Source organism: Dermacentor silvarum, chromosome 7 (assembly GCF_013339745.2).
Source record: "Dermacentor silvarum isolate Dsil-2018 chromosome 7, BIME_Dsil_1.4, whole genome shotgun sequence".
NCBI classification, from domain to species: Eukaryota; Metazoa; Arthropoda; class Arachnida; order Ixodida; family Ixodidae; genus Dermacentor; species Dermacentor silvarum.
The window spans coordinates 124,360,753-124,382,601 of record NC_051160.1 but is presented as its reverse complement, the minus strand read 5'-3'; the positions used below and the strand labels follow the sequence as shown (position 1 = coordinate 124,382,601).

Here is a 21,849-nt window from a genome sequence, read left to right as displayed (position 1 = left end):
AGATGTGGGCGGTGATGCCAGGTGAACTGTCCAGACCGGGCAACGAGGAAACACTCATCGCTATGAATTCAAAGTTCGGATGCATCTTTCAAGGGAGCACCGAGCACTTGTCGTCAAAGCCAGTCAACTCACGAGTCATGGTATGCGTGTCGAAGACGCAAGTAGATGTTGATGACGAGCTAATCCGTTCATTTTGGAAGCTGGAGAGTATCGGTATATCCGATAATGCAAACCAGGCAATTGAGATGAGCTCAACTAGGCAGCACTTCGAGAAAACGATAAAGCTACGAGGTGGCAGATGCGAAGTGTCATTGCCTTGGAAAACCGGATTTGAGCTAAGGGATAACAAGGATGTCGCCTTTACCAGACTAAAGAAACTTTTGGCTCGCTTGTCCAGCAAGGAGGCTCTTCTACACACTTACGACGCTACTATTCGTGATTATCTGCTAGCCGGTCATGCAGAAGTTGTAAAAGACGCACCTCGAAATCCGGCGAGGGTTTATTACATGCCCCATAAAGAAGTTATCCGAGAACAAGCGCTGACAACAAAGGTGCGAGTCGTCTTCGACTCGTCCCTCATTGCAGGTCTCAACCCGTTTCAGGACGAAGATAGGTTACTTCGGGTTGGAGGTCGTTTAATGCGGATGGAAGCTCCAGAAGGTGTCAAGCATCCGATTTTACTGTGGAGTAAACACCACTTTTCAAGGGTAATCACAATCAAAGCGCACTGCGAAGTACTTCATGGAGGTGTGCGAGATACGCTGACGCAGTTGAGAGAGCGCTTCTGGATGGTGGGAGCGGCTTGGAAGAACTGTAAAGACACCGCTTCACAAGATACTTCAAAGAGCCTGCCTCAACTCCGAAGAACCCATGACAGTACTCGCAGAAGTTAAAGCTGTCGTCAATTCTAGGCCACTTACTTTCATTGAATCGCAAGACGGCGAACTCTGCGCTCTGACTCCTGCAGACCTGTGAATTGGCCGTAGGTTCACGACGATACCACAAGGCAACATCGAGAACACGGAGATCTCAACGCGTACGGAGGCCTTCAGGGGACTTCAGTACAGAAGGTGCCTGACCGAAAACGTTTCGAAACGATGGACCAAGGAGAACTTGCTCCAACTTAGATCTGCACACTTCTGTGACACATGGAGCAAGAACAATGTTAAAGAAGGCGGCATTGTACTTGTACATGCGGAAAACCTTCCACGCCAAATGTGGCAACTCGCAAGGGTGATTGAAGTCTACGCAGGAGATGGACACGTTCGCTCTTGAAAGATAAACGACAAGACGGCCATCCAAAGACTGTTTCCGCTTGAACTACAGGCATGACCGCACTTCGCCGCCGGGAATCTGTTGAATTCCCCGCGTTCTTCCTGCAAGAAAGAAGAGGACCAGCATCGGGCCAGGGAGCGCGCGAGCGCGTTCGAAGAGACGAGCTGCCAACTTGGACGTTCAGGGCTGAGGTGGACGCTAATAAACGCCTCTCTGAGTCTCGAGTTTTTGTCGGCGGTTCCATGTGCAACGTACTCTAATACTTAATAAAGATATCGTGGCTGGTAATGCACATGTTATTCAGAGAAGACCAATACTAGTCAGTGTTCGTAGGCCCGTGTAATAGCACTGGACTGCACATGCATAGATGACGATAATCCGAGAACATCTTCATTGCCATGTAAACATAATTTTCTTACTGTGTTGTGGGAAGCACAAGAATTGAAAAGCGTTGTTTACTTGAGAACCTTGATCCAGAGCACGCGTTTTTGTTGTTCCGTACCAGATGGCACCACAGCCTTTATTGTTGGCTTTGTGGAACAACTGTATGCTGGTAAAGATACATCTTAACCAACAGCAATTCTCTAAACGGCGAACTCGCAGCATGCTTGTGTACCTATGCGGGTAATGACAAAATATATCGCTACTTTGTGCAACAATGGCTCCACATGGTTGAACTACATAGTGACGGAACAGCCCTACCGAGCCCGCCTTGCAAGACATTTCTAACTTCCTCGTTAGTTACAGAAAGAGCCTCTGTATCCTGTTCATCACTACTTCGAATGAAGGTAGTGCGGTAGTCCTGGGTACTCTACAGGACGATGCAGAAATATTCCGCTGCTTTTAATATACCATCGACATTGTTGATGACATTTCAGTGCATGCATCTTGCCTGGTCCTATGCCAAGCTTCGAACTCGCTGATTTCATGCTTTCTCAATCATTTCCACGTTATAATTTCGACTATCCCTTACTTTCTTTTTGTTGATCAGTTTTGACAGTTCAGCGAATTCTATCTGGTCTCTTGAGGTAACAAACAAGCTTAACAAAAAATCCCGAGAACAAGTTAAGGACCGCACAAAGAGCGATCGAACGAAAAATGTTTAGTCTAGCGTTAAGATGGTTTTGGCACGTAAAACCCCAGAAAGAAGAAGAAAAAGAGAGAGGAAGATAGCAGTGTAGATCAGAGAGCAAACGGGGATAGCCGATATTGTAATTGACATCGAGAGGAAGAAGTGAGCCTGGGCAGGCGATGTAATGCGTAGGATTGACAACCGGTGGACCATTAGAGCTACAGAATGGATACGAAAGAAGGGAAGCGCAGTCGAGGATAGCAGAAAACGAGGTGCGGGGATGAAGTTATGAAATTTGCAGACGCAGATCCAGGGAGAGGCCTTCGTCTTGCACTGGACACAAGTATAGGCTGATGATCATGATATGAGTAATGAAATTGAACATGCTCACATACAGCGTGAACTGTTTGCAAATTATGAAGTTGAGTTAAAAGTGTCGCAAAACAGGACATAAGGACTTACGAAGAGGATGAAAATACGCTGGCGTACCGAGCAATTGGGTGCACGTTAGAGAAACCCAAGTGGTCAAAATTAATCTGGAATACTCTACTACGCTATGCCTCATAGGCATATCTTGGTTTCGGCAAGTAAAACCACAATTTAATTTTTACGGATGGGATGAAAACTCGCATTGATACCACATCGCTGTATATGATGTCTCAACTCCACAGATTGGCGCACATATTCGTATGGTTTCTACGTGAAACTTTCAAAGCAAACATTCTCGAACATTTCAGGCCATGGCTGCTGCTTCTGTCGCTGCCGGATATATCATGCACAGGACAGCACCGATTTAACCAATGAGCTTATTTGTAGCCCCTCCTGTAATACCCATACCGATGTGCCAGTGGCTCCTCTTTCTGCGAGTAACTGTGTTATTCTCTAGGGAAGGACACAATGAAACAAGAAACGGTACTTAAATATCCTCGGCGCAAAATAACTCCAGTGTGAATTTCTATGTTCTTTTTTTCCACTGTTATTGGCATGTGTACTTCGGCCTTTAGCCAAGTGAGGTTGGCTGGTCCTGGACATAGTACAATAGCAAACTGGACCGAAGGTGGCGTGACAAAAAGTGGGCCACGTTGTCCGAGAGACCATATCATTCGCGGTCGCGTATGTCAGGTGAGTCGCGTGATGCTGGGTTTCTCCGCCTCGCTGATATGCTGGGAAGGCAGGTAATGGCTATGTTGCGAGACGCATTGCAGAATATGAACTGTTTTCAAGCATTGAAAGTTGAGGGATTCGATATATAATCATGTTGACAAAAGTATGCAAGCAAACACGTACAGGTAGACGAGGGCTGTACAGCGCTATGTCTTGTCACCTTGCGTACTGTGTACGTGTGTCTTTGTGGTGTTTAGCCACAACGAACAGTTTTGCTGCGTTTTGAAAAAAACATGCTACGACAGTTTTGAGTCACACAGATTCAAAAGTATGCATTACATCTGCATTTGTTTTTTTTTTTGTGCATATAGAAAGAATGTTTTCTAAGATCCATATAGATGATAGAGTGCAATTGGCCATGGTGACTTGGTTTAACTGAACAACGATCGCTGCTTACGTAGCGAATCAAAAATGTACAATAACTAGGTTTTAATTATGTACTTCAGAACAGTAGCTCAAAATACAAAAATGAAATCTTAGCAGCAAGGATGTTAGATATTCTTATTAGTATTGTAAGGAAAAAGAAGTAGCAGGTTTTACGCTGTCTCAGGGACGCTGGCCTCCAACTCAATCTGAAAAAATGTCACTTTGGGGCCCGCAAGCTGACAATTATCGGACATGTCGCATCCCCAAAGGAATCGTCTATCGCCGTAACTACACTTCCTACGGCCGCAAATGGCTGCTTGTCTAACCGTATCAGCTCCGCACTGATGTATGCGCCGTTTTCCACGCCGACCCTCAGTGTGCACACGCTGGTCTCTTCAAGACTTACACCAGACTATGTCATAGCTTTTATTAGCGTGGTACGTACACATTTGTGCAAAAGTACAATCGCTCTTGCACAGAATGTCAACGCCGCAAGGCTGATTCTTGCCGCGCTTCTGGACGAATGCAACCTTTGCCGTGCCCTTCGCGACCCTTTGACCGGGTTGGAATAGACCTATGCAGGCCTCTGCCATACACAGCTGCTGGCAATAGCTGGGTCATTGTAGCTATAGACAACCTCACGAGGTATGCAGAAACGGCCACTCTACCAGCCACGACGTCTCGTGACGTTGCTTCCTTCCTGCTTCAACGCTTCGTTCTTCGTTCAGCGCTTCGTTCAACGCTTCCTGCAAAACACCACCCCTAAAGCCAGCTGGTCTTCTTCAACCCATAGACCTACCTAAGACTCCATTTCAACAAGTTGGGATGGATCTTCTTGGACCATTTTCCACATCGTCATCAGGGAAGAGGTGGATTGTTATCGTGACCGATTATTTGACACGATATGCTGAAACTGGCTGCCTTGAGCGGGGAACGGCCGTCGAAGTTGCGAATTTTTTTGTTCACAACATAGTACTTCGACATGGCGCCCCAATGGTTGTCATAACAGATCGAGGTGCAGCATTTACAGCTGAGTTGATGCCGTGGTTGATGACGATGACTAACACCAGTCATAGAAAAACATTGCATACCACCCCCAAACAAACGGGTTGACGGAACGCCTGAACCGCAACATTGCTGACATGTTGTCAGTGTATGTTGACATCGAACATAAGATTTGGGACGAGATTCTGTCTTACGCTACATTCGCCTACAAAACGGCCCTAAAGGAGTCCACTCCTGTCACTCCGTTTGAACTTGTCTATGGGCGCACCGTCACAATAACGCTGGGTGCCATGCTGCAAGCAGATAATGACGACGGCAACTCGTGCGACGTTGACGAGTTCCTACAAAGAGCCGAAGAAGCCCGCCAGTTGGCACGATGCCGATCACGCCATCAACAATGCAAGGACGCATGTCTTTACAACAGGCACCGCCGAATAGTTCAGTACCGGCCGGGTGACAAGGTATGGGTATGGACACCAGTGCGACGTCGCGGACTCTCAAAAAAGCGACTTCGAGGGTACTTTGGCCCGTATGAGGTTATCCGTCGACTAAGCGACCTGACTTACGAAGTCATCCCTAGTGGAAACGAGCGCACTAAACGCCCCAACATTGCTGACGTCGTCCACATAGTCCGCATGAAGCCCTATTACGATCGATACCTAAAAGCCTCCCACAAACTTAGCTACCCTCCTGCCTGCATCGGGACGATGCTTATTGGGATGGGGAGTAATGCCGCAAGTCTGCTCCTAAGCATGTCTTCTACGACGGTAGCCAGCGAGTCACTCTGTCAAAAGAGCGTCTGCTACGTCTCGCGCGCCGGCTTGGTTTAGCGGGGTGGGGCAATGTATGCCGCTGGTGCACGCGCACAACACAGTGGCACGGACCATCACTGGAGGAGGAAATGGGAGGAAATATCTTTATTGAGTCCTGAGGAACCCCTCCCCACCCACTCTTTGTTTAGTGGTCAGCAGGGGTTGCGGGCAGCACCCACGTTGGGACTAAAGCCCGTGAGCCGCCGCCCTTTCGTGAGCCCTCTGGACAGCCCGGAGCTGGGTCTGGTTGTCGTCGCTTCGCAGGGCGTCCTCCCAGTCTTCTTCTTTACGGAACATGGTGCCGCTTAACGCGTAGGATTGCCAGAGCATGTGCGCTAGCGAGCAGTATGAGTCGCCACAATCCGGACATTGCGGCTCTACCTCTGGTGAATAAAGGCTCAGTCTGCCTCTCGAGTGGAACGACCCTGTCTGAAGCATTCAGAATATCGATGACTGTGGTCTATTGAGTTTAGCGTGGGGGAGCGGGAAGGCCCTCCTCGACAGCTGATAGTGCGTTGTTATTTCGTTGAAGGTGAGCAGCGGGTCTCGGTGCTCCCCTCCCTCCCCGCCACTTCGCTCGCCACGATCGCCGCGGTGCGTGAGTCCTCGCGCGCGGTCATGCGCCAGCTCGTTGGCGTTGGGAAAGTCGGGGTGTACGTCGGCCCCCATGTGGGCCGGAAACCATTTGACGATGTGATGACCCGCGGCTCCCTCGTTGCCGAGGACGGCCGCCGCTTCCCGCAATATGGAGCCCGAGGCGAATGCTCTGGCCGCCGATCGCGAATCTATGTACACGTAAGGACGTTCGGGGTCCCTCATTGCCATGGCTATTGCCACCTGTTCGGCCACTTCGGACGTTACCCCCTTGACCGATGCCGCGTTAATGATCGTCCCATCCCAGCGTATCGAGACGGCGGCGTACCGGTCGCTGCGCCCATACTGGGCCGCGTCTACAAATGCCGCCAGTCCCGGGCAGTTGGCGGTCGATTTCAGTAGTGCTCGGGCCCTCGCCTTTCGGCGCCCCTCGTTGAATTGCGGGTGGATGTTTCTCGGAAGCAGTTCAACCTCGAAAGTGCCCCTGACCGACGCGCTGAGCGCGACCCTGCGTGCGTTGCACTCTGCCTGTGCACTTATGCCTGCTTCTTCTAGGATGCGTCCGCCGGCCCTGGTGGTCGACAGCCGCACGACCTGTGCCTTGGTCTGTGCTTCGATGATTTCTGCTAGGGAGTTGTGGACCCCTAACTGTTCGAGCCGCTCTGGGCTTGTAGTAATCGGAAGACCTAGTACCCTTTTGATGCTCTTGCGCATCAGTGTCTCTATTTTGGCCGCGTCTCTCTTGGTCCATTTTAGTGCCGAGGCTACGTAGTTTACGTGACTCATGAGGAAGGCGTGGTAAAGTGTAATGAGAGTGCTCTCGTTGAGCCCTCCCCTGCGGTTGGCCACCCTGAGGATCAGCCGGAGCATGTTCTCCGTTTTGGACGTGAGTTTCATGACGGTTTGCGTGTTACTGCCCTTAGCCTCAATTAGCAGCCCCATGATTCTTATAGTGTCCACTCTGGGGATCGGCTGGCCGTTGGTCGTATGTAATTTGATTGGGATTTGGTCGATCGGCGTCAAATTCTTCATGCCCTGTTTGGAGGGCCTGTATAAACAACAACAGTTCCGATTTGCTGGGTGACAGGCGGAGTCCCGTTTCCATCAGGTACTCTTCCGTTGTGTCCAGCGCCTCTTGGAGAGCCCGCTCGACACCTGCGTCGGACCCTCCCGTGCACCACACCGTAATGTCGTCTGCGTACAGGGCGTGATTGACATTGGTCACGCTTGTCAGCCGGTCCAAGAGCCCTTTCATTGCTAGATTGAATAATAGTTGGGAGAGCACCGCCCCTTGTGGGGTGCCCTTCGCACCCAGCGTGTACCAATCGGACGTGGCCTGTCCTATTTTGATCGTGGCCTTCCTGTCTCTGAAGAAGGAGCTTATGTAAGAGTGGAATTTCTGGCCGAGCCCCATCACCGAGATCGTTTCCAGTAGAAATCTGTGTTTGACCGTGTCGAACGCTTTCGTTAGGTCCAGGGCCAGTATGCGCCTGGTGTCTCTGGTCATGCGGTCGATTATATGCTTCTTGAGTAGTAGCATTACGTCCTGTGTGGAGAGGCCCGGTCTGAAGCCCACCATGTTGTTTGGGAAGAGGCCCTCTCTCTCTATGTACCGCGATACTCGGTTATGTGTGGCATGTTCCGCTGTCTTGCCCACGCACAAGGTTAGCGATATCGGGCGCATGTTCTCCGGCGCAAGTGGTTTACCGGGTTTCGGTATTAGTATGACCGAGGCCTCTTTCCAGACCTCAGGTACTCTTCCCGTTTCCCACGCTCTGTTGATTTCTTCAGTGAGCTTCTCGACCGACTTTCCGTCTAGGTTTCTCAACAGTTTGTTCGAGACCCCGTCCGGGCCCGTCGCCGAGCGTCCGTTGAGGCCTTGTAAGGCATCCCAAATTTCTCATTCCGTGAAGGGCGCGTCGAGTTCTTCGACCTCTGCGCCAGCGTATTGTGGATAGTCGCCGTCGCCCGACGGGCTCAGTGGCAAATACGTCTCCGCCAGCTCCTGTAGGAGCTCGCTCTCCGTTTTGCCCTGCTCCTTTTCCTTGTGTAAAATCCTATCGATTGCCAATATCTGATTACCTTTGGATTGCCTGTCGTCTAACAGTTTCTTTAGGAGGTTCCATTTGCCTCCGGCTCTCATTTGTCCGTCTACCGACGCGCACACCTCGTTCCACTGTTGCTTTGAAAGCTCGATCGAGTGCGCTTCAATTTCCCTGTTTAGTGCAGCTATTTTCTTTCGCAGTCTGCGATTAAGTCTTTGCGTTTTCCACCTGGCCGTGATGGAATTCTTTGCCTCTAATAGGTGTGCCAATCTCGCGTCCATCTTTTCCACGTTCAGTTCGGTTTGGACGACCCTCGTCGCGGTGCTAACGTCCTCTTTGAGCCTTCGAAAGAGGCTGTCTAAGTCCGCGTATTCGCTTGTGTCTTCCTTCCTTATTTTGCGGAAGGCGTCCCAGTCGGTGACCTTAAATTTTCTCAGTACTTGGGAGGGAGACCATAACTGGAGAAGTAGAAGAACTGCGTTCGGCGAAGAGACGCTCGTGTGGAACGTTCTTGAAAACTCTTCATGTACATAGTTTCAGGGCACAGGTTCGCCCTTAATAAACCAGGTATTGTATTTTACTCCTCGAAATACCGTTACAATATTATCACACTTGGCATATATTTCAAGAAATGTGCAGCGAAATAGACAGGCGTTGCACTTGACAGTGTTTAAAAAACTGCCATCTAGCAGTTCAAGAAGATAATAACTCGAACGCCATTGAATTGTCTAGAAGACTTTAAAGGTGTCGTTCTGACACATTTTCTTACGGATTCCACGATCATCCTGCGTGAATGTGCTGGAAGGGGGCTTTTAGGAAAACTTAAGAGTAGTCAAAAACTAAAATGAAGCTCGGCGCTGTCATAATAAAATAAGCATTTTGAACCTATTACGGGGAAGTCTTACCAACTGTTGATAGTGTATTATTTTTTAATGTTGCATTCAGGTGAGCAACCAGGAATTTGCGCCGATCACGCGGCCGGCACCTGCACCACATACCGTCCCAGTTCGGAGTATTACCCAAAGAAGAGCTTCTTCTACAATATAACATCCCAAAGATGTGAAGAATATCAAGTGTGCATGTCTCTTGGATATATCCTACACCAAAACTCATTTGCAGCAAGAACGCTGTGCATTTTGCATTGCCGGTGAGTTGCTTTTCTTCTTTCAACTAGCAAATACCTAACATAACCAAGAGTCCGCTTGACATTACAAAAATTACTGTAGCATTCACTTGCGCTCAAATACGAAATGCCATTGTGCATGGCGTCGTAGTGCAAATCTCGCACAGTATTTTACAGTAGAGTGCACTGCGTTAACATTTAGTTGCAATTTTTTTATCCAAGTTCCCATACAACTGGAAGGCTAGTGTTACACAAACAAATTTCAATTTAGGGCGATTATGATTGGCATGCCAGTACTGTCGCAATAAAAAAAGGATGCGTGGAAATTGCTACCGTGAAGTATAAACACGTAAACACCAACATTTTTTTGTTATTCCTTGTTTGAATGTGGAACTAGAAGGTACACCTGAAAATATTACAATGTCCAAGAAACCCGCTCGCAGTTTATATATATATATATATATATATATATATATATATATATATATATACGCAAGACTGAAGAACCTACACAACAACATTAAGAAGACGATTATTGGGAGCATAATTAAAATTGACCCTGAATCACTTGAAATCAATGGCGAGAACGAGACAGAACCAGGACGAGAGACACGGAAGAGGACTTGCCTGTCATTAAAATTATTTTCTAGAGGAACAGCATCCATATTCAATTGTGGCGTATAGATAAGCACAGGTTGTGAAAGAACTTGGAGGACGCCTTTAAGAGTAGAACGCGATAGCCTTATCGGGATCCGTTCGCATCGCAACGCGTGGCTGTAGGTCTGGTAGAAATGCTGGAAAAGGGGTTTGTGTTTGCGTTTCTCCGTAGCAGAAATAGGTTTTCTCGTACATTCAAATTACAACCTGACGCCGATTGGTAAACAGTCTGACGGCGAATCCGACGCCGAATGTTAAAATCATACTTTACCATTTTCCTGACGGATTTCACTGTGAGAAATTCAATTTTTGTTCAAAAAAACCTTGCACCACGTGGAGGGCCTGCTCGGTCGTGGTGATTGGGGATTTTCTCCGCCACCCGCATCGCACGCCAGTTGCCTACGCCGTATTTTCTTCGAGGCGGGGCCCTTAACGCTGTAGCGTTAAATTATACACACTATTGACAGTGAGATCGAGCGGATTGGCGGCTTGATGATAGTGTACATGGCGCGTAGTGTCGTCTGGTAGCCGCTGCTTGCGTACTTGTGCACGAATGGCACGCATATCCTTTAAAGTCTGCTTGTCCCATGGTTGTTGTGGAGACGTAAGTTGTGGTATGCATTTGTTAACGATGTAAACACTCATTTGGCTTTGCGCTATGATATTCGCGCTGCAATAAAATAAGTGAATGCACGCGTCGAGCGCGCGATGTGTGACCGTCCCACCCTTCGTTCTTCACAATCATTCAAGTTTTATGGTCGTATTGCGATTCAAGCACTTCACAAATAAAACAAGTGGCGTCGTCTCAAACAAATAAAATGGTCGCTGCAAAATCTGAACCCAGCGCTTTAGTGATTGATTGTGTATAGGTGTTGATCTTTCCGCAATCTTGTGATGCCAGGAAACATCCACGAGGTGACGTGAGAGCACTCACGTCACAATATGATGTCACAGGACACAATTGATCTTAACCGTATAATTGCATGAAGGTACCTGTGAGTGTAGTTATGACGTTGGTTAGTGGTAACGCAACCATACTTATGGGCTTCTGAGGTGCCTTTCTGTTATGGTATTATTATTATTATGCACAGCATGGTTCTACATTCATATGCACGGTCCTACAAGCCAACTGAGGCTTAGACCGGCCTGTTTTTTGTGTTGTTCGGCCTTTTTTTGGTGTCAATATACATTTATTCTTCTTATTAATATTCCTATCATCATCATTATTACTATTATCATAATTATGCGTGCTTTCTAGATCGCAATACGCAAAAATTATTTTGCCTCGGAAGTGAATTTTCACACCTTCACACTTTTATTATCTGCTACAATATGGATGCGGAAGTACAGTATTATAAGATCATGTGTAACATTGCAGTCGCTAATTACATGTCGTCGTGCACAAGAGTTGCTTGCGCAACGACGCCGCGGTTCTTAGCGTTATCTTAGCTTGACGGAAGGCAGCAGGCATTATTTTTACAAATAAAAAACGCGATAAGGTGATTTCCTAAAACGACTGGAAATTATTTCCACCATTTTGAATTTGTCTTTACTTTGAATTTGTCTTTATTTTTTGTCCATAAACACCCAATTTGTGGGGCACTTCAGGAAAAAGTTGCACACCGCAACTTGACGCGCCTTAAAACTCAGTCTGACGGCAGCAGCGGCAGGCACAGGCACTAATTCAGGACCGACAACACAAACAATACATTTGAATGCAACACAATGTTGGCTTATATGTGTGCCAGCAAAAAAAGACAGCAATTTAAGAAAAATACGACAAACGAAAAAAAACCCCAAGCAGATCGCAGTTTTACAATTGAGCAACAAAAGCAGTGAAATAAAATCGATCATGTTTAAATATCACTGAAAAACTCATACAAACGCGAAACAGGACAAAAAGTGACATCGACGTTATTGCGCATCAGTGTATTTAACAGGCGTGGTAAGCAATGATGCAATATTTGAAAAGCAAAAATTAACTGCGTTACGGACGTAATGTATGAATGGTTTTGTTTCTCGTCCTTACGATAGGCTAACCACAGTCTAAAGTCTAACAGAGAAGTGAAGCGTGAGTAACTTAAGTTGTTTGAAGAGAGGTGCACTATGAGCATCTGCTGGAGCGTTAAAATAGTGCGAATTAGCTTTTTTTTTGAAGCAGGAACAATCGGTTTATGTTGGCAGCAGACGTACTCCGCACCAGACAGCAGTGGTGTATGTGACTCAGGAAAAGGGCATTATATAAGAGTATTTTGACTTTGCGTGGTAGCGGTTTTAAACTGAACAGTATTGCAACTACTTGGGCAAGTTTTCCTGCAAGGAAGTCTATGTGATCAGTCCATGACATATGGCTATCAATAAACACATGTAGCGTTTTCGTAGACCGGAAAAGCTCAATTCTTGAAGAGCCCATAAAAATGACGGTCTCTAAGTTCATGCATTTATTCTTGGCTTGAAATAAAATAACTTTGGTTTTGTCAGTGGTAATGTTTGAGCCATTGTCTTGTGACCATCTATGTATTTTTGCAAGGACAGAATTTGCGGTTGAAATTAATCTTGCAATATTGTTCGATGAAACAAGCACAGTAGTATAATTTTCGTAGATTATGTATTTTGGTTCACTATCCACGAGAACAAGGCCGCTTACATAGACGTTGAAAAAAAGGGGCCCAGTATGCTGCCTTGGGGAACTCTAACTTTTACTTGCTTGATCTCGGAGCAGATGCCATTAATTTCAACAAGTTGACTCCACTGCTTTAAATAAGGTTTCACTATATCTAAAGTAATACCGCGAATGCCGTAGTACTCTAGCTTCTTTAATAAAACTTCATGATTAAAAGAGTCAAACGCTTTGTTTACTAGAATCCCGAGCGTGAGCTGCTTTAATTCAAAGTTTCTGAATGTCAGTTCCTTTTCCTCTAGTAAGGCAAGCTGTGCTGACCTTCCTCTTCAGAAAACTTACTTAGAGTCAGTTAGCAGGCTGTGTTTTTCTAAGAAATCTGATATTCACCGAAATATTATTTTCTCCAGTCCTTTGAATATGTTGGAAGTATAGAAATAAGTCTGTAATTAGACATATTAGTTTTATTACCCCTTTTAAACAGCGCAAGTACTTTAGCGATCTGAATTTTGGCAGGAAATACCCCAGATACCAGACAGAGGTTGAAAACGTATACTAAAACAGGTGCGATAATGTATAAAACTTGTTTTACAGGTGTAGTCTGTATACTGTCAATCTCACAGGATGTAGGATTACGTAAATCAGAAAATACGTGGATTGACTCAAATTTAGTAGTGCGATATTAGAAAATGCTATCGGGGCATTTGCCCGACGACGTACAGCGCGAAACGACATGGACTGATAGAGACGACAAACACTGCGCTGCTACCGTAGAAACATTAGTCATAAATAGGATCCAGGCATGGACGCGGCATAGGCTACTCGCGTTGGCGCGGTCTTCAACTGCGCAGTGTTTCTCGTCTCTGTCAGTCCTTGTCCTTTCGTGCTGTACGTCGTTTTTTTACTATTTTATTAGGTTTGCTTTGATAGACTGACAGTCTACATGAACACATTTAGCGGATAGACTAAGTTCCTCTGGGGGGGATACCCAATCTGCAGTAGACATGGTGAAGTGATGACAGGCAGGTTGTCTCATCATTTTAGACTGTTAAAGTCAGCTGCATGCTTTACCACATGAGCAGTATTACCTTCTTCCTTCCTAATAAGGATCTTTCCACTGCAGTGCCAGACAAAACGAAAATCCTTTGTTTTCGCCCATTCCTTAGCCTTCTTAAGCAGCAACCTGTTATGCGTTGTCAAGTTTTCCATCACATATATGCCAGATTGAATTGTAGGAAACTGTTCTCTTTTTTCTAACCACTTATATCGTACCCTCTGTTTCGCGAAACATATGATGATACCAGGAATTTTGTCTGCTCTAGCTGGCAACCTGTCGATTTCAGATATCGACTAATCACTCTGCATGTCTAGATTGGGCTTGGAAGCGATAACATTAATTTCGGTGAGCAGGCATTCGTGTTGAACATGCTTGACGCCATAAAACTCGAGGTTGAAATTTCTGCTATGATACTTGAGATCATTTACAGAAAAGCAATGCGCTGCAGTTCGGCGAATGAGCCGCCTGTTTTTTTTTTTTTTGAGCTTTGAAAACTTATCAGCAAGACATTTAATCTCACCATCATGCCTAACTACGTCAGCAAGGACAACGTCGTATTTATCAGACATGAGTTTTACCGATGCTTCCAGGTCATGAGTAATCTTTTTCAGAGGTAGTAGCTCGTCAAGCTTTCTATTCAACTCGAGAAGCAGAGCAGTGACGGAAGCATCACCCGCACCATTGAGACATGGCGCATTTCTTGTAATATTCGCCTTTCAGCTTAAAAGATTTGTCTGAGACTCCAGAGCAAGATCCCAAATGGGGAAGGCCTGAACATGCAGCGCACGTTATGTGCCGAGAATCAATTGACATGGATTTCATGCATTTCGCACACATTGAATCGCCGAGTTCGTTAAATGTGCAAAGAGCAAAGCTATCTGTACACAGAAAAACTAGATCTTCGTAGGGCAATGGAAACAGCTAAGAGCACTTCGAACATAACACCAATGAACCATCGTGGCAGTAGCAGCCGCAGAGCAGGCCAATATGAGTGTTTTGTTACATAAAACAGCCAATATAAACAATCAACGTGCAAGGAGTTCGTCATAGGTTTAGAGAGCGTGCACGTCTCTCCGCTGCCACTGCCAGAATGACGGCAAGCTTGTGCGGATGCCTTTTTAGGCCTTGGAATCTTCGGCACTTCCGTCGCAGCGGCAATGATGTGGCTGTTAACGTAGACGAACGATCTCTTGTAGGTCTTCTGAGGCTGCGCAGCAGTTGCGGCTCAGAAACAGTTGATGAGTCAGCATCTGCAAGAAGTTCTTAGCAGGTTTAGACAGCGTGCTGGCCTTTCCGTTGTCACTGCCAGAATGGTACATTTGTTTGCTTTTTCCAGGAAAAATAAAAACAAAAAGCGTGTGAAGCGACACAAAGATACTATCACTGCGCTGTCACACATAGTACCGTACCTTTTTTAACTAAACTCTGTAGCAATCTTGTACTTGACATAGAATCACGAAATACGTAGAAGGTAATGAACTCTATCCGCACCGCACCCATTGGGCATGGTTAACCCTGTATCGATGGTTTGAAAGGCCGCTTTCGAGACCTTCCGCGCCGCTCACGGACACACTGCGCCATTGGAGTTGAAAGAGGTGAAAATATATTTTTGTTTTCTAAGCAGTTCGTTTTTTCCCGCCAAACGGTAATTTTCAAACGCGATCCAAAATTTCGCGATCGTAAAAGCAGTACGCAAAAATGCCCGCTCAGTAAACGGCGCGCGCGCTTCGGGAGATCGCACACATCGCGATTCAGCTGCCTCTGCGGCCTGATATTATTGATACATCGAATAGCACCGAGTAGCATCGGACTTTGAGTCTGAAAGCGTGGACGACGACGCAAAACAGCCAGGAGGATCGGCGGCCGCAGCCCGGCACTCCCAACTGCAGTACTTGCAGTTAAATGTTTGTAGCGAAATACCTGTTCAAAAAATGAAAGATAGTGCCTAATAGATGGCAATACATTTTATCGTAACATTCTCATAATTATCGTAACATTTTTTTTCTTAGTAGATAACTTTACAGATGTTTAGTAGATCTTTACAAACTTTGTTCAATTTTAGTTCACATTCCCGATTTTAACAATTCATACGTCTTTATGACATATATCTCGTTAATAAAGCTTTTATTCGTAAAAAGTGCTTTAATTTTGCTTTCTGTTTATATATTACATCAAATATTGAGTGCAATAGTTCCTTCAGAAAGAAACATCTGCCATAACATAAAAAACACCAATGTTTTCCCCATGGTAGAGAAAGAGTTAAGTATGCCTACAAGTGCTGGAGTAGATTCAAAATAACTAGCTACTTTAACTTCACTGTACAGAAATACAGGCATTATTATAACCAGTGCGAGAATAGCCGAAAGTTGCTAATATCAATGAACCCGAAAGGGTTGCTAATATCAATAAACGATTGTTCAATCAAGAGTGTCCTACGAAACAATTAGTCTTCATCGATGTCCACCGTTAATTTATTCGACTTAATCGCTTAGACACCCAGTCGAAAATACACCAGAGCTCGTCTGTTGTTTTTGTCGTTTACACCAGAGGAAGTTTTCAGACACGGGTCTGGTGTGTCTGGTGTGCCTGTTCTGGTGTGCCCGGTCTGGTGCGTATTGTGTGCCCGTCCTGATAAGCTCGGTCTCCTGTGTTTAGTGTCCCTTCCGTAGTGTTCTTGGTGCGCTCGACGTAGTGCTTCTGTATCCTAGTTTGGTGTCTTCTTGGTACCATGGCGGTGTCTTCTTGTGAGTTTGCAAAATTTTAACATGCATAAAATATCTATATAATAAGAATACGGGGATCACACTACCCCATTTTAATTCTGCAATGCGAACACTTACTTTGATAACCAATTGCTTTACATTTATTCTGTACATGACAAGTTGCTGCAATATGGGAGGCAAAAGGGCAGTGAAAATACTTGTTTCATTCAGTACAATAAATAAAATTGATTTTGCTGTGAAAATATGACCATAAAGTAACTTAAGTTCACCAAATGTTTTCGCACGCGCTCATTTGCCATAAAAACCAGGTAAGTTGTCAAGGCAAAGTGCTAAGTATGGGCTGCTTAGCTTTTTATTTTTGACTAAACGCTACATCAGACTAATGGCTAGAAGAACCTTGTAATTAAACAGGTCCCCAAGCGACAGGGGTATGTACCATTGAGCTTGGGCCCTTTCTGTACAATCATCAGGATCGGCCACATGACATATGTGCCATTCTGCTTGAACCCTTTATGCACAATCGCCAAGATTCGCCCACTTGCTTTTGTCAAAATCTCGAACACATTTTTTTCAAGATCCTAGCCATAGACAGCTTCGCTGTAAAAAACCTAATCATAACGTTTATAAACCAAGGCACTAGTCTGGTGTACAAAAGTTAGGTACCACACTACATTGGCATGCATGCCAGACAGTGCCACACCACAATGATGTGCACACCAAGTATCACTAGACTACTGTGGTGTGCACACCAGGTAGCAATATACCATCCTGTTGCGCAGCCCAGAACATACAAGGCCATTCTTGCTGGCACGTCACAACACACCAGGCCATCCTGGTGCGCACACCACATCATACCACGTTGGTGTTTACACACACCAAACTGGTGTGGTGTGTTTTTCAACTGGGCATGTTCGATGAATTGTTTTGAAAAGTTTGACAAGAGTTGCGCGAAAATTTTTAAATTGTACTAGAATGGCGGAGCACGAGCAGTGACTACGGCTGTGGTAGAGCGACTTTCGACTATTGTCCCGAGTGACGCCAAGCAAAATGCTTCCCGTCTCTTCCGTCTCAGCACAGACTTGCCCTCGAAATTCAAGGCATACTATATCAACGCAGTCATTGATTGTCGTGTCACTCCCAGACCATTAAAGTCGTGGCGCAGCATTCGCACCGCTATGGAGCACGCATTTCACATAACGATGGAGTTGATGTTCATTCCAGCAAATCGCTAGCTTCCGAGCGTTTCTTCTCACATGCTGGTTGTGTGGTCACTAAAGGGTGTCGGTTTCACTTGAGCATCCCAGCCAATTGACATTCTTTAGCTCTGTAGAAAAGAGCATGTTGCTTAACATTCTTTACATGTAATTTTCTTTTCCCCTGAGCATATTGTTTTGTGTAGCGTTAGCTACACTGGCCTAGCCAAGCCCGTTTCGCGCGGCACATCAAGAGCCGTGCTGCGCATGCGCAAGGATCAGTGATGTAACACGGCTTGCGCACCGGAGCCACCGGAGCCGGCACCTCTCGCGCACTACGCCGCCGCCGCGCGCGACTCACCGCCGCCGGTCTGCGCATTCCAGAGGAGTGACGTCGTAGCCGTGGTAGACGCACTGGCGCCGGCGCGCGCTCGCTGTGCAGTCGCCGTCTGACACTGCGCTGGAGCCGCTTCGCTTCTGACTGGCGTTTGCCAGTGTGGTATAGCCATGGAGAAGGAGAGCGCAAATGCTGCTCAACAGCGCAGAAGAACGGAGAAGCTTGACTCATAAGAATAATCTTATCTTAAGAATAATCTTAAGAATAAGCTAAGAATAATCAGCTGAACCTTTGCTAACGCTACTTATATCCTGGCATAGCCGAGCTAAGCCACTGCAACTTTTTTCTTGCACATTTTAGTTAGACTTTACCTTTCACTTTGTATATTTTTCTTATTTCTTGCTTAACTGTACTGTACAGTGATTCACTAGTGCAATTTATTTCGTTTAATGCTGCTCTAAGTGTGATTTTATAGCATATATATTTATATTTGAGAAGGTCACTAGTGCCAACTCTATTCAGTCTGAAAGAAATTTAAAAAAATATTCTGTATCAGACTTTATACACGCAGACTTACTTGGTCCCATCTCCCAAACTTTAAAAACGGTCCTACAAAAGTAGATAAGTGTGTTTCAACCTTTTTGAAGTGCGAGGCAAAAATGTCGACCAATCAATTAATCGATGAGAAATCATCCATTAAAAGCAAATCATCGAATAAAAACTAAAACAATAAATGATTATTCGTTATAGAAACAAAAAATTATTCGACCATCCCTAAGCGCATTTTATTAACAAACAACAGACACAAATCGCTCACAACGACGCGCCGCTGTGTGCATTTCTGTGCACGCCGCCAACCGGCCATCCACACTGACACGGCGATGGTGTTGCCAACTATAGCTCGATGTTGGGTTGTGCATACATCAAAGCTGGTGCCTTGCTCAAAATAATTCCCTGTGAGTATGGCTTGGAAATTCGCGGGCAAGAGTTGATAAATTGCAATATCTGATATAAAGTAAATTTTAGCGAGGTTTTACTTATTCTATTAGGCATTTCATTTTTTATAAAAATATTGTGTGCCTCATCAGGTAATCCAACCAAAACGCGAGAATTGCGCCATTTGCCACAGGTGTTCTATAATAATCAAGTTCATCTAAAAAACAGCGTGGTATATAAAACACCTAGAATAAGGAGTGAATTCCGACTTGTCGTACCCATGTGAACATGTTTTCCGAAGTTATTCTAAGTGTAATGAAGCAGACGCCCCTCGTGTTTTCGGTAGGAGCTCGAAGAGGACAATGACGACGACCCGTTCTGTGTCTACCAGAGAGCTCGGGCTGTTCGCTCTGCTGCTAGCTGTTGCCAGACTGAAGTGACAAATATTTAATTAAATCTCATTACATTTGGTGGAGGTGCTGGGTAATATCTCACCCGGCTGCGGTGCTTGTTGGCGCAGACGCTGTTCGGCGCGTAGCTCGCGAACAGCGGGGCGGCCAAACACCTCGGCGAAGTGTGTCTTGAATGCGGACCAGCTCAAGATGTCACGTTCGTGATTCTTAAACAATAGGTTTGGGCCGTCAGCAAGGTAGAAGATAACGTTATTCAGTTTGAACTGGTCGTCCCAATTATTGCGAGCGCTTATGCGTTCATAAGAGGACAGCCGGTATTCGACGTCATTTTCTCTGGTCTCGGTGAAGATGGGCGGATCGCGCGGACGGAGAACGCCGGCGCAAGTGACAGGAGCAACCATGGGTTCACTCGGTGCGTTGGTCGCGTCAATACAATTAATTCGGCGCAAGGATGAAATGTTATGTTGAGAGAAGTAAATAACCAGGCAGGGTGATACGAACGCGAAAGGTTCGTTAGGCAAGCAGAAAAGGCCACTGGATTGTTGTGGCATTCGCAATGCTCGCAGTTTCTTACATCGTTTTGACAGAGGTGTAAAGACACGGCCGGCAAAACATCGGTGTCAAACATGTTCTTAAGAGCGTTTCAGAAATTCGCTTAGGATAGGCAGTTCTTAAAGTGTTGCGAAGACAGGAGACTGCGACTGAAAAGGAACAGTCATCACACACTTACAAACGTTGGGGTAGGCCTTGCGGCAGTTTAACAATGCCACCCTGCAAGAAAGAGCCAATGAAAAAGCAGGGAAAGAAGAGAAGAGAAGGTAAATGATCGATGTCTGAACGCGGGTCAGCATCGCGACGTTGTTCGTCACAGTGTCAGTGTGACTACATTGGAAAGATATTAGCACCAATATTGGCTAGATCGACAGGGTACATGCAGCAAATACAATAATATGCTAAGTTATGGTTGAAATAATAACAAACTAAAAAACACGTTGCCGTGCGTGCCCAGGCGTGCCAATACGGAAACCGTATTGTCACCTGATTTCAAAGGTAAATCAACCTGAAGATATATTTACGGTAGTTCGCTGCGCATTGACACCACCCGAACAAGAAACAATGGACAGCGCTTCTGAAATAACATATAGACTTGTGTTTGCAGACGTATGCGGATCTAAGGGACCAGCTGAAAATAATGATGAATTTAAAAATTTTCTCATACAGTGCCATCATATTTTTAAGGGTCAATAATTTCTGTTCCAGTGGCTTCGCGCGGTACGGCATCGCTGGGAGTAAAGGTAACTATTTACCTTTACAATAATTTGCATGGTGTGGAATGGCTGGTTTTGTGCATCGTTATTTTCTTTGATGAACGGGATGTATCTTTCCGCGTTTTATCTTTTATATCTACACTAGAGTTTCCTATTTATTGTGCACTCAACGAATGTTTGTATAACATGTTGTGTATATAATATTATACGGTCTAATTATTATGTTTGTAATATGATCTGGTATGCACGCATTTAGTCATTACTGTGACAGCCCCTTACCCAATGCCTCATAGGAAGCCTGTCAGGAAAATTTAACAAACAAATAAATACATGTATGATATTACATAATAAATTGCAGTAAACAAGCAACCGCAATAAAAAACAGCGCCTTCCATATATGTGCACATAAATGCCGACAAGAAAAATAGCCCTGTTATTGTAGTAAAATCTGCAATGTTCTTTTTCTGTAATTTCAGCTGAATAGCAATAACCATCATCCCATATTCTATCAATGGAAAAATAAGATCAAAAGTCTCTCCTGGATGGATATGGACTTATTCTTCCGTAAGGAGGGAAGTTATATCGAATATGTTGATGCGGTTATTATTAGCCGCCGGACCATACCTTGGAATATATAAATATAGCACTGCAAATAGGCATTTTATATTCTTTTGTGTCTGTCGCAATGTCAAAACACGTCGGAATGGACGCATATATAAAATGAATATAAAAATGAAAATAAGCACACAGTTTCCTCTCACTGTTTGTATTCTCTATATACAGGGTGATCATTTTTAATGTTTTATGGAATTTTTAAGAATAACTATTTGCAGATAACATAATTCTGGTCCTTAAGCTGGATTATTCAGAAAGCCAGACAAAATGGGCGCGATAAATCTAAATTAATGTTAAACTATTTGAACAAAAATCTACAAATAATCTTTTTGAATAGATTATGCCGAATTATAGCCGGTGAGCTTTTAAGGTGTATCCACTGGGAATGAGTTTCCAGAATGACGCCAGTTTGGAGATATGCACTCACAAACTTGGCGTAAAAATGCACTGTTGTTCCACTTACTTTTTTAACAGATCGTTCTTTTATGCATGGATGCACAAAAGTAACTGTAAAGCCCATGTATTACGTTCCACACTTTGGGAAATCATATCTAGAAATTGGTGTCATCCTGGA

General features: G+C 45.2%; 1 protein-coding gene across 2 annotated transcripts in view; it reads left to right on the top strand.

Annotated features, from left to right (window-relative positions):
• The window catches only part of LOC119459723 (uncharacterized), a 61,654-nt gene extending 40,250 nt beyond the window's left edge, over positions 1-21,404 (top strand). For both annotated transcript variants that reach the window (XM_049671181.1, XM_037721361.2), the window contains exons 2-4: positions 9,279-9,480; positions 20,653-20,687; positions 21,137-21,404. In XM_049671181.1, coding sequence (XP_049527138.1) covers positions 9,279-9,480; positions 20,653-20,687; positions 21,137-21,144 — 245 coding nt within the window. In that variant the 3' untranslated portion in view covers positions 21,145-21,404. The remainder of the gene's footprint in view (positions 1-9,278; positions 9,481-20,652; positions 20,688-21,136) is intronic.
• Positions 21,405-21,849: the final 445 nt, after the last annotated feature.